Genomic DNA, 14095 nt, shown 5'->3' with positions numbered 1-14095 from the left:
AAGTATAAGCAATGTGCTGCTGACACTGCATTAATACTTTGTTGAAATTACTTTCAAAGTCAACACTATCAATGTAATGATTAGTTCTTTCAGGTTACTGAACTTAGAACAGATGAGATTTAGAACATCTTTTCCCCAGCCCTGAACTGAAGGACAACCTTCTACACGGCTTGTTTGGGTATGAAGTAAGTTCACCTCACAAAAAATCCAATAAATGACTTTATTAAATATATTCTTTTCCTCTAAAATATAAATATTCACTATACTTTTATAAATGTGGAGTAAGTCCGTATTTCATTTATCTATCCCATCCAAATATGAATCAGTCCAAAATCTGAAAATGAAGAAATAGCATCTGTAATTATCATTATTTTTCTATAAATATATATAATAGGAACTTTCTTTGCAAACTGTTTAGTTATTCACTTATACTTCATATAGTACTGAGCACCTTAGATTACATATTGTGTAATGTCATTGTTGGTACTAATATAGGAATTTGAGATATTTACAATGCACGTACATGTTAAGTATAACATTCCAGTGATTTGTAAATGTTAAAGGAATAAGGAAATAGTGCAGTACAGTTTACATATGCATTTAACCTATCCCACAGAATGCAAGTTCTCGCTCTAACCTATGGAACTTTATAGGAACCTGTGTCCAGATTTTCAAGTTATGCTCTGAAACAGCAATGAAATACTTTGCAAACGGTGTCCCGAATGACCTTTTAAAGCCATCATCACACAAAAATTTACTTGGCAATGTGATCCGAGTTCATATCCAAAAGCCCAGCCTCTGGCGTACCGACTGCTCACCGCTTCTCAGAAGATGCTACCCCCGAAGCTTCAAGCAAAGGAAACCCAAATAGCTGCTGCAAGGGAATGTGAGGATGGCAGCAGTAGCAAAGCGACAAATGTGCATTTGGAAATTATTAAGTTATGCAACATAGCTCCTAACTTGTGACTTTACACAAGGCATTAATTACTAAGTGCACGTACCATGACAGTTAAAAACAAAGTTCACAGATAGGTAAATCGCCTTCAGACGTTTCACTGGAGAGAGGCACTGGGAGCAGGGTTGCTGTTCCAAATGTCAGTGCAGCTGTTGTTCTGAAGCAGCAGCTTTCACTCTTTGCAAATTCATCATTCTAATTTTTCAATTAGCTTTGATGGTTAAGATACCTATGGAAACCACCACAGTCTAATTCCTACCCTCTGACAAGCACTGTGATGTTTAAATCTCAAGACATAGCTTAGAAGCAATGTGGAACCAAACTGTGTTTTCAGTCTTCTTTGCCAGCCAAGTGATGTTACACTGAAAGTCATTGGCTTTCCGAAGAATAAAATAGAAATAGTATGACAAGCAAATTTCTGTAACTTCTGATTACTTCCTACGTAATTCCTGTCCTTCAAAGTGTCAATTTAGGGCAAAACTTTAAAAGCAAAGGAAAACCAACTCAACATGAAGCTGTTCTGTTGACAGTTTAAGAACAGTGTAAATGCAGTCCCTGTTCTATTTCTATTCCCACCCAACCACATGAAGCCAACTGAACAGTTCCAGGACCAAGTTGAACACACAGCCTCACAAAGAAAAGCAACTTTACTGCAAAAGAAAGTCTTCCTCTTCACAAATCTGCAAAATCAAGGCCGTACAACCAGACTTGGTAAAGCTCAGGGGTTGACACAGTTGGAATAGGAAGACGAGAAGCTCCTAGTGTGCTCTAGCCTGGCTTCCTGCTGGAAAACTCTGAAGTGGAAATGTGCAGGCAGGAGCTCAAGTCACATGGCCCAATGGATTCGGCTGTCTCTTACCTGAGCCTGGGAAACTGGGCAGCTGAAGCTCCAGGTCATTAGAACCATTCTGGAAAGCCACTATGAAAGCACATCCTGTGTGTCCATACAGAGGATGCTCCCCTCCCACCTCTGCCCTGCTGCCATCCCTACAGGGAGCGCTGCATCACACCCATTGCTAGGAATGTACACAAGATGTCTCTATCATTTAACTTGAGAACTCCCCTCAGCAGGGACTGTGCAGCTGGTCACTGACCACATCGGTATTGCTTTGGAGCACACTACTCACAGAGGCATGTCTGCATGCTCTGCTGGGTATGCAGCAATGTGTTCTGATGGCTTCTCACAAGAAACTCTGCAAGTGTTGTGAAGGTTAGAAGAACCAACGCGTGACTTCTAGGTATTGGGACAATCTTGTTTATAGAACTTCCACTCAAAGAACCTTGAGTTTGTATCACAGCCAATGCCCACTCCTTTCAGCTTAGCCCTTTACTTATTCTGTATTAGCCAGTACATTGAAACAAGCACAACTGATGATTCTGAAATATTTACACATATGGTACTACACTCTTTTACTGTCTGATACTGGATTTTAAAATCCCACTATTTACACTGTTTTCCTTGTCGTGCCACCGCTTCAGCTGATCATAATTTGGCCTTGAAAAGTTGACAGAAATGACTGAGGACTGGGATAGAACCCCAGTCTGGTGCAGGCTGCTTGCTGCTACAGGTTGCCAGTGATGACTGTACTTCAGATGAGCGTGGTTGCTCCACTTTTCTTTGAAGAAACAGATGTGTGTATCCCATTTATGCTACCAAACCAAGTCTTGTAATCTTAGCTGACAGGAAGGAATGAATGATGAACACAATTGGTTTTGGACAGGAATGAAGGTCCAGTTGCTGAAATTAAAGGAAGAAATCAAGTTGAAAATAATTAGACTAGATTACAGCTCAAGCAACCAGTAATTTATGAAGCGTTTACTACATTAACTGCTGTTTGGTATTTTCAACAGACTTCTATTAATAACAACCCTTTATTACAACATTCTGTTTTTTTTTTTGCATGCAGCTGCAAATATTTAAGTCACTAAGGAAATAAGAAGCATGTTGAGAGCAGATGAGATCTGTGTGCCCCTGGGCTTACATCCACCTGGGCAAGCAGCTACCACTGACTCCAACGCTGTAAGCCCTGTTCTAAGAGTTTCAATGTTCGATGTTTTCAGACTCTGTTTCTGTTTAGGGATGGTGTGTGACTGCTGTGTCCAATATCATGTCCTCATTTTTTTCCCTATGTATCTGCTCTTGGTCACTGCTGAAGCCAAAACGTAGTACCATGACCAGACTGTGAATGGCTGCTCCAACAGCACTGTCAAAGCTGATATAAAAAACTGAGCAGCCAATACGCTCAGAAACCACAAGAAGATTTGGCTAGAACAAAACATATTTGCACACATAACTTATGGTATCCAAACTGTTTGTAGGAATAAACATTTTTAGGTTATGTGACAGCTAACCTTAAGGTCTAAGCAGACAGTTTGCACTACATCTATAGTCCCCATTTCTTCCCACAATTAGACACTGAAAAGCATCTAAACCATAGTTTGTCACTTTAGAAGAAGTACATCTGTGCACGTTGAAATTATTAATAACATCTCATTCTTCAGTTCTACCCACAATCATTTAAAAAGGGCAATGGATACATATAAACATTCTAACATCTGGCTGTACACAGATCCGATATTTTCATAAATATAAGTAATCTTTCATCTCTCCTTGCATTATTTTACCTTTTTCTATATTTAGATCATCTCTTTCTAAAGCCATATCATCATGCTGCACTGGAAGCACGGCCATCTACATATTGCTACTGGAACCACACTGGCCCGCTCCTGTTAGTGCTGTTCCACCTCCACAGCCTTAGACACCAAAGAGATGGTAATGTCCATCCCTCTGCTAAATGCGCTACTTACAATTTCTCCATCTTTTCCTCCAAAGTCTAAATAAAGCATCCTTATCCCATCGTCTGAGGACATTTTCAGTTTTTCATAGGGGTACTGTGCAATTGTCTTAGAGAAGGCACCGTCTTGTGGTTCAGTTGTAAGAGAGAATCCATGTTCATAATGGATGGTCAAACGGCACTCCTGGCTTTTGTATGTGCAAGCTGAACAAGGAAACAAAATTCAGACCTGAGCACTCTTAAAAGCAGCAATTTGCATTTTACATTCAATGTCAACAGTATCTTGTGGAAACTAAGCTGTTGTAGAACCAGGTTAATTACGTTTGAATGATAAACCTGCACATTTGGATAATCAACTGAAGTTATTCTGCTGTGCAAGGTCTAGGCAAGTTTTGTTAGCTGTGGTCTACGTACAGGGTTACAATTCTGCTTGGCAGTAACATGGCTAATGTCAGTTCTTATGCTTCCTCGCTGCATTTTTCCTATAGCAGTGCACATCTACGTGCTGATCCAAAGCAGCTTTCTGAAGATGGCTCAATATGGCATTCCTTCTTCCCAAACTTTGACAGTCACAGCAATTCTTCTCGTGTGACAGAGCCAAACCCAGTGAATGTGTCACACAATGTGTGACAACGTTAGAAGCTTGAAAGGGTATCCCTGCAGAATTCCGACAAACACAAAGACACTCTGGAGTCCTCATTACAGTCACAGTAATTGAAAAAGGGCCCAGATAATTGTATATAATAGCAACTGCAGCAAAAGTCTGCATCCTTCCCTCAGCTCTGAAACATGCCATAATCCAAATTAAAAAGGTTTGGGTGTTCACATCCCAATTTCTCTTTCCCTTTCTCTTCCTGTGAACTCCTGTGATAACCAAGGTTTTTTACAGGCTTTTAAGACCTGATCTGGTGGGTGGCAGCCCTGCCCATGGTATTGGGGTTGGAACACAATAGGTTTTGAGGTCCCTTCCAACCCAAGTTATTCTATGATTCTGTGATATAACTTCTAAATCCTTGGGGCACTCAAGGAAAAGGTGTAGCCTAAAAGTCTCAGAGCTATTCTGGGCTGGCAGTTACCAGACCACAAAGGGCATGATTCCAGAGTGTCTGTGGCTAACTAACCTTTGTTAATTTTGCAAGAAGAGAAATGCAGAAACATGGCACACGCTCAGGGAGGGAAATGGCCAGTCACCACACTCTGGCTATTGATCTGGATTGTATTCCTTTTTACTCTTTTCAAGCGTGCAGAGCTGGGTGAATATATAACCAGCCCATGCCTATGAATCTGCTTGTCCTCTCCTGCCTCTTTCCTTTGCAGGAAAAGCTTCTGACAGGTTCTCGGAAGTATCCTGACTCTCAGAAACAGTGCTCTTTTCTGTGGGATTCTGGACAAGCCTCTGGAAATTGCTTTTCCATGACACAGACCAACACAACTGACTGCAGAATCGCATCTGGGGCCACATGAGGAAAACAAGATGAAATGTCAGAATGACAATGACTGTGTCCTTATTTTGCAGTACTGACTGCAAGTATCATACCAGCTAGGGCTGGCTGGAAAACAGAGTGTGACATGTGAAAAAGCAATGCTGTGTCTGCTACTCACACGTTGTGATTTCTGTGATGAGCTCTGCAGAATTGTGACAGCCCTGCACGATGCTCCTTGTCCACAGTGAGAGGTCTCTGCTTGTCTCTGTCCTGAACAGGTGTGTTTCAATGCCTTGTCTCGTACCGGTACGGGTTGCAAAGGACAAATCCACCCCAGACTGCGGTGAGCCTTTTCCTGGACCAGAATGCACCAACCTGAAATAGGATTGGGATATATGTTGGTGACCTCAACACAATGTTATAAGCACTGATCTGCTTCCACAGAGGCCACGGAACCATCGCTGCAGAACACTGTAACTAAATCATGACTTAATAAAACTGCTTTGTCCATCCCTACATGCATGTCGTTGGGAGCGTAAGAACTCACATCTCTAAACTCAAACCTGAAGTGACAGTTACTACTTAAGAGGGTGAAGGTCCACATAAGAAGGTAATGAGGCAGCCATACAGGCAGGTGATGGTGGGGATGCTGCAGAAAGCCAGGACTTCCTCATCAATTGTCCACAACACTCCCCTGGATAAGCAAGTGAGAGAAATCACCTTCTGGCTGTAGTGATGGGGTTTGGTGACAGATGGAAGCGCTCACTCAGCCACAGTGGCTGGATACTGTCAAGCTGCTCTTGCCATAAAACTTAAACATATGCAGACAAACTCTACAATAAATGGATAAAGTAATGATTCCCATGAAGGCTGAAGATCTGTAAAATATGCAGATGCCACACACTGCCTTGTGTATACTTCTCCCATATAAAATGCAAAGTGCTGCAGCTATTTGTAACCCCAAACTTCTGTTGCATTTTGCTGCAATGAAAATTTCTTTGCCTGGCACAAGCTGTTCTTCTCTTGGGATTTTGGAAGGTTTGTCCATCACGGCCAACACTGACTGAACAAAATGTTTACAGGAGAGAAAATCAACACCTCATAATATTTCATCTCTATTAAAGTCTATCCTTGTGGGGTTTTTCCCACAGAAGAATGGGACTGTGGATACAGGATATGGCACCGATTCAGCTGAGAATAATGAAATAGAGAAGCTCCTCACACTGTGAGCTCCAGGCACCAGCCATCAGAAGAGCCACAAAATGGGACCTGGGAAATTCTTCTGTAAACTTAATTTCAACCCTGTGCTAGCTTTTCTGTAGGCAAACAATATATTTGTAAGAGACCATAAAATATGTACGTAACACGGCAGCAGAACATAAGCTGGAGCATGGAACATTAGGCTTTATGCATTATCTACTGAATACTGTTTGCCCTCAAATTATTGTATCCCATCTGGAAAGTTAGCTGGCATCCTAAAGTAGCTGTTTTAATAGGAAAAAGAAAGGCAAAAAGGAAAGAACAGCAACAACTTCATCTTTTTAGTTACTGGAATGTTAACCACAAGACATTTGAATGTTTCCCAAACTCCCCGGCAGTCCATGTTGACTCCTGGGATCTGCATTGTGCCCAGCAGGCATCCCCCCCCCATTCAGGTTTGCTCACACTCAAGAGCCAGTGAATTTCTGTGCATTCTGAGCCTCCTCCTCCATCACCCACCACCAGGAGGGCCGGGAGGCAAGGTGCAGTTTGTTATTACAGCTACAGCTCCTTTGTACAAGCTACAGAGCTGTGCTAAAAATTACTCTCTACTACTTCAGGTACTGAATGCATCACAGATGGTTCAAAGGTTTTATTTCCTTTCAAAAACACCCCAAATTCCCAGATCTTCATGCATTATCCATTGCAATCAGGCTTTCCAGCATATGAATAGAATGGAGACAGGAGCCTTTCTCTTGCAACCTTCTCACTCACATTATCCCAAACTGCACAAACAGGCAGGGGGACGTTTGCTGGTATTTCTGCAGCACCACCAGCATGGATGTACTCCACACAGGTGTCCCCGAGCACTCCCACCCAGAGCTGCAGAGCTGCCAGAGGGCACAGCAGGTTGCTTATGGTGTGGGCTGCTCTCTGTATGCTCCAGGGAGCCAGCAGGGCACCTGCTAAATGTTCTCTAATTGTTCCCTTGTCTCTTTGGGCTCTGAGGACCTTTTTGGCATTACTCTTTGCAGTTGCACAGTAGTGAGATGTGTGCAGTACAGCACGACATGCTGGGGGAGACTCTCCAGGTCCTACACTGCACTGCAAGGCTATGAGAATTTCAAACGTTTGCTGCAACACAGCAAAATCCAGCGGCCTCTTCAAAATGATATTGAAACCAGGACTGACATTCATAGCAAGTGTTCAGCTGCTCATTGGAGACTGATCTCAGGAGGCTGTGCAACAAGTGCATACACACCACTATAATCTGACCTTTCTTAGGTTGAAACCACTCCTTAACCCTTGACTCACTATTTGAAACCCGCTCAGGGGCAGCTGTTCCCTTTGGGGACCTCTGCACATTCAGCAGTGCTTCTTTTGGTGCAGCTCAGGATACGTTTGGCTTTCTGGGCTGTGAGGACAATCTTCTGGTTCATGTCCAGCTTCCCATCCACCAATACTCTCAGATACTTTTCAGCAGTCATAATGTTTGTAACGATGGGATGTTTATATAAGAAGTTGTATTTATGTAGGTAAGTCACCCAGACTGCCCTGTGCTCATAATCACCAAATGTTTGCAATCTATACTGGCATCAAGCATCAAACTGTTCTAATATTTTCTGGTTACAGAACTCAACTTTGCACAATAGTTACTTGAGATACTTGATCTTTGACCAGAGTGTAACATGTGCTTGCTTTTCTTAGCTGATATGATACATAATGCAATTTGATTGCAGATATTTCAGATGGAAAGGCTTAAACCCCCATTCCCATGTTGTGGGGAGGCACTGTTATTCCTTCATCAGGCATAAGGAAACATGGAAACAGATTATGACTAAAAGGTCCTTGGAGTCAGGGCTATGAGCCAGCTGCTGTGCCTCCTGGTGCAGAGACTTAAAGGAACAATTTACATCTCCAGATCTCAGTTTTATTTGAGCTATTATTTATACTCCACACAGAGCTGCCTAGAAAATATTTTTAGATCTTAATAGCACCCGTAGGTTGAAGGCAAACTTATCAACAAACAGAAAGGGCACGTTGAAATTCTGCTTATTGAAATACTATAAGTTTGTAATCCTTCTACTGCTTCTCAATTTTCTCTCCTCATTAAGTCTTGGGTAGATTAAGCATGACTCTGTGCAGTATCTGGCACTGAAGTTTTCCAGTTTCAGCAGCTTTTCAAATATGCATTAGCTAAGCAAAAATGCTTTCCCAAAGACTCATAAAAATCTGAAAGATGGGAGCAGCCAAGATTACAACATGTGGTCTGCAAACTTTCCAGGTGAAAAGTTCTCAATTGCAATGATCGATGCACAGAAGGGATGAAAAAACAATCAACTGAGCATGAACACAGCAGTCAATACGGACAGCAAACCATGTGTACTTGCTTGGTGTAAGTACCTGGTGTGACAGCACAAAAAATCAGAATCCTGCAGGGTTTTAATCAAAAGCATCCACAAAAGTAGGTGTCATGACTTAGGGAATCTATCAGTTATTGCAGACCTTGAGGATTCAAGTATTTGCACGTATTTATCAGATTGTGGCTCAGTTCTAGATGTCATCTTTGGTATTTCTGTTACCTTTTCACCTGTTTGTTAGATCACAGACAGTGCGCTGATGCCGTGTGTGTGTGTGTCAGCACACTCCTGGCACTGTCATCCATCCTTTCCAGCCCCAGTACTGAGGACTGTACACTTTATTCTAGAGAATCTAATCAAGTGCTTCACCTCCACACTGAATCTTTGCAGAACCTCCTCTGCCTTAAATACAGCCCATCCTGCTGCGTCCACCACAGATCCAGAGAACACACTGCCTTGGCCTCTTTGTTCCACCTGTGAATACTTGAAAACTATTGGCACATTAAGAAAGTTTTCTTAAGTATTTCCTATCTCCAAGAGAGACCTTCAGCATATGAAAAAAGTAGAGCTGTTGGAGCAAGTCCAGAGGAGGGTCATGAAGATGATCAGAGGGCTGGAGAACCTCTCCTTATAAAGACAGGTTGCAGAAGCTGGACTTGTTCAGCTTGGAAATGAGAAGGCTCTGGGGAGACCTCACTGCAGCTTTTAAATACTTAAAAAGTACTTATAAGAAAGATGGAGAAAGAGGGCAGTTTTAAATTAGACATAACAAAGAAATTCTTTGCTGTGAAAGTGGTGAGGCATGGGAACAAGCTGCCCAGTGAAGCTGCAGATGTCCCATCCCTGGAGATGCTCAATATGAGATTGCATGAAGATACACATGATGATGTGTGGGCAGGTAGGGGAAGGGTGAGCTGGCTGACAACCTCAAGCCAATCTGGGGCTGATTAAAAGAACAGACCGGCAGAGCAAGGCACAGGTGTTTCCTAGCAGTGACAGAGCAGTAGGACAGGTACACATGTGCAGGGCTCATTACACTGAAATTCTAAGGAGTTATCATGGGATCTGGGCAGCTCCACCAGTGTGTGGAGGTCAGAAGGCCATGGAGTTGTAGCCCTAATCTCCTGATAGTAAAGAACACTTTGCTCCTGGCAGGAGGATGACCCACCACAGTAAATTGACTTTGCTGAATTGCCTTTTACTGCAAGCTAGAATTTTTAACTTAGTGATTGCCTCACACCTGTGACTCACTAAGGACATGCTCAGGCTTTTATCAGCAGCCACCTGGGTCCAGCCAGCAGGAGGGGCTGGAGGTCATGGTAATCATCGTGTCTCAGCTGTGATGACCACAGGTATGATCTTCTGCCACTTTAAAGAAGAGGACGAAGATCTGATGGCAGATGACACCCTGAAGCAATAGGGAAGAGCTGCACTATGTTCTGCTGGTGGTTTTCCATGAAAAGCAGCAAAGCTTGTTTTGGGACAGAAGGAATGTGGTCAGATAACTTACACTCTATAAAACAGAGTGAGGAACTCGTAAAGAAACAGGTTCAGCTGAACAACCCCCATCCTTTGTGGCCCACAGCGAGCAGCAGCCATGTACCACTGAAGCACCACTCTCAGGGAATTCCCGTGTTTCTTCCCCTCACACAAGATTCATGATCCACATGATGATTCTCCAGCAGTTTGAAAAAAGAGCAGAGAAGCATGCAGATATATTCCTATTTACAAACTCAGTTCCAACCACTTCACACTAATGCTATCCAGTACTCCCTTCCTGCTGGGCTAAACACACATTGGCAAGGCATGATGTTGTAACAGGAGGAGCAATAAATCACTGCTGGCATTGGCACATTCTCACAGAGGTGTAATTACCATGTGGTAACACAACACCACGTGCCATTCAACATCATATCAAAGTCCAGCAACACACCCAGACACAATCTCCTGCTCCAACACCTTACCTAGTTTCCAGCGTCAATTGGAATTGACAAATTTCACTGGAACTGTCAACATTCAATGCCACCAGGCACAGCAGGCTGCAAACTGCAAAGCATTGGGCTCTCCACTCATTTTAAGGTAAAAGAGGGTACACCAGAACTCGGCTTCCCATCAGTTTGAAAGCGCCATCATGGGTAGGTTGATCAGGACAAAACAACCATTAATTTACCAAATGCAACTTTAAAAAACAAACAATGGTTTGACAGTAAAGTCTCAGCTCATTTAGAGAGGGAATGAAGAGACTGAGAACAAGAATTAACTAATGAGAGCACAGTAAGAGACCCACTGCTTTTGGCAATGTGCTATCAGCTCTTCTGAAAGAGAACTCATTGAAAATAGTATAATAGTGGCCTGTAGCAAAGCCAAAACAATGCAGCAGCAGCTCTTTCTCAAGCCCTTTGACCACACTGGCAGAGAAATATGATTAAGATTCACATCAAGAAGCACAGACAGTTTCCACTGTATAATGACAACCATGGGAAAACTCAATCTGAATTAGTGTTGGTGGATAGATCCGAAACATTGCAGATGGTTATTTCCAACCTCGATTCAAGAATATGTCTTTCAAGTTCACCACTTTAAACTAAAAAAGCCAAGATTTCCTAGAGCTAGAACACAAATCATACTGAAATTATCTTATCATACGTGTGAGACCCCAGGAGCCCCAGATCATGGACACAGCATGTTCAAACCAAGGCAACAATTTTCCATTTGTCAGCCTGGAGAAGTAGCTGGAAATGTGAATGCTTCTGCAGATTCCTTAGTTCTGCATGCTGAGATAGGAACCTCAGGAGATCAAACTCTCAACTATTTCAGCACTTCCAATCTGTGCCAAACTACTGCATCGATTACCTTTCCAGTGCAATTCTAGCAATCAGCTTTGGCCAGAACTTGAAGTGGAGAAGAGAGGAGGAACAGTTATGCTAAACACATTCCCCCATTCAAGAAGAATCTCATTTCCAAGCCATGGCATTTTAGATGTGATCTACAGATGTACAGCTGCTATACAGGATCTCAGCTGGTCAGCCATTCTCAATGCTTTTGTAGCTGTAATCAAAAAGCACAGGTACCTGGTGGCTAGAAGGGGGTAGGTGTGCAGAGGGCTGAACCAAGCCTCCTTCATCCGTGGCATGCTCTCGTATATTAAGAGGTCCTTCTCTGTCAAGACCACCAACACTGGCTTCCAGTGCTTCTCGTTGTCTCCTGGCACCTGAAAAGGAGGAACATTTCAATGAAATGAAACAAAGCTGCCATGGTGCAGAGCCTGACAGCACGAACATCTTAAGCCTTGGGCACGACAGTGAGTGTTTCTCTTCTTTGGCACTTTGACATCTCCAATGTGAACTTACAGCCAGATGCAGCAGAAATGGAGTAAAGCATGATGAAATCTGCTGCTCTTGTTGACAATACCATTCCAAACCTCCCTGCAGCTTTCATTCGTTACAGGCTGCTCCATAAAGACAGTAGTAGAAGAACACTGAGACAGAGCTAGTTGTTATTTAGCTGTGGTATGCATGAAAGGACCTTAAATGTATATTTACAAGGGATACTATTCATGTCCAGCTGCCACATTAACTTGAGTGCTAGACACTACTGATGCTGTTTCTGGGTTCAAAACTACTAAAAAAAGCCCTGCAACATCGTTATTATTTAACAATGACAGGTAGTAAAAAAATACTGCTTTGGGAGCAGATGGGTTTGCTTCTTTTCTCTGTAGCTTATGTTTTCATTTCTTTCGTTCGCCGTGGTTTTACAGATGTCAGTTTATAGCATAGGGTTGATCTGAAGCATTGACTCAGAGATGGATTTGCATCCACATTTCAAACCCATCTGTAGGCAATGTCTAATAAATGGGACATCAAAGTCCTTTACCCGCTGCAAAGTCCAGATGTGGAATTCTGTTTTGCAGCCTAGGCATGCGGTTGTCCACATGGCCACACACTGTGAGGATTCTGGCTTTAACTTAGTTTAATCTGGTTTCTTAAAATAGATGGGAACACAAAAGGGTCTTGGCTTTCACAGACAAATTAATCACTTTTCTTTTAGTTCACATACAAGAGAAGACATCACATTACATAGAAACAAGCTCACAATCTAAAACCCACAATCTAAAACCCAAACACCTTGGCTCTGTATTAAAGAAAATTAAACAAATTATGAGACTCTCCAGAGAATCTGGTTGTCTATGTGACTCTTCCATTAAAACTTTGTCCAGCAAAGAGAAGCAGCTGTCTAACATGTGTTTTATGCTTCATGCCAACCTTATTTGGCATGGATTTGTGTCACTGGGTACATCATTTGCTACAGAAAACAAATTATCTTTTCCACATAAGAGATAAATCAAAGATTGGCTGGGCTGGGAACGACACACCACGATGTGGTGATTTTCAGATCCAGAAGTACCATGTGCTTTATATGATAGCTTCAGACTGAGGAGCATATTTGAAACATTCTTGTTTTACATGAAGACAGATTTCAAGCCAGCTGCAGGAGAAAATTAAAATCCAAGGCAGATCTTAAGCTTAAGCCAAGGATTCTTGGCTTATGTCATTTTGAAAAGTAAACTAAGTGGACAGAGGATGGGATGTTACTATTTTTTTTTTCTTTCTGTCTTTTTTTTAATTCTATGACAACAAACAATCCAAAGACTTTGGGAAGCTGCTTAAAGCTTTCCTCACAGAACTATCCCACCTGTGCATTATTTTCAAACACTGGTTCTGTCATTAAGTGGCTGGTCAGCCAACCCTCTGCTGTGGGGAGAGCTGCCCCCCACCAGCTCAGGCTGCCCAGGGCCCCATCCAACCTGGCCTTGAACATCATCAGGGGATGACGTTCCCTGGGCAGCTGTGCCAGTGCCTCATCATCCTCTGAGTACAGGATTTCCTCCAAATACCCAATCTAAATCTCCACTCTTTTAATTTAAAGCCATTTCCCTCAAACTATCACTATCTACCCAAGAAAAAGGTTGGTCTCCTTCCCTATAAGCCCCCTTCAAGTACTAGAAGGCTGCAATGAGATCTCCCTGGAGCCTTCTCTTCTCCAAGCTGAACAAGACTCAACTCCTTCACCCTTCCCTTGGAGAGGTGCTCCAGCCGTCTGAACACCTTCACGGCCCTCCATAAGGAATGGGTAGCCAGGGAGAGAGAACATTGTTTGCCCACAACCTTCAAGAAGCACTCACAAGAGAAGAGCCCTGGGATGCAAGCACTTTGAATCACATTTTTATAAACCTTGCTGAGATGATAGCTGTTTCATTCGTAAGGAAAGCTGGTGTAAGCAATACTGCTGCTATTTCAGACCTGAAGGATTTGTGCATCTGAAAGCGTGTCTGTTTTATCCAAGTGTAACAGCTGATCTAAT

The 14095-nt window shown here is 42.7% G+C and overlaps 1 protein-coding gene across 1 annotated transcript in view; it reads right to left on the bottom strand.

Annotated features, from left to right (window-relative positions):
- Positions 1-206: 206 nt before the first annotated feature.
- The window catches only part of SNTB1 (syntrophin beta 1), a 103434-nt gene continuing 89545 nt past the window's right edge, over positions 207-14095 (bottom strand). The window contains exons 4-7 of the mRNA XM_072329752.1: positions 11806-11945; positions 5353-5549; positions 3764-3954; positions 207-2693 (exon numbers count right to left, since the gene is read on the bottom strand). Of these exons, the coding sequence (XP_072185853.1) occupies positions 2601-2693; positions 3764-3954; positions 5353-5549; positions 11806-11945 (621 nt within the window). The 3' untranslated portion in view covers positions 207-2600. The remainder of the gene's footprint in view (positions 2694-3763; positions 3955-5352; positions 5550-11805; positions 11946-14095) is intronic.

Source organism: Excalfactoria chinensis, chromosome 2, assembly GCF_039878825.1.
Source record: "Excalfactoria chinensis isolate bCotChi1 chromosome 2, bCotChi1.hap2, whole genome shotgun sequence".
Taxonomy (NCBI): Eukaryota; Metazoa; Chordata; class Aves; order Galliformes; family Phasianidae; genus Excalfactoria; species Excalfactoria chinensis.
The sequence above is the reverse complement of the archived record's forward strand: the minus strand, read 5'-3'. Positions and strand labels throughout refer to the sequence as shown.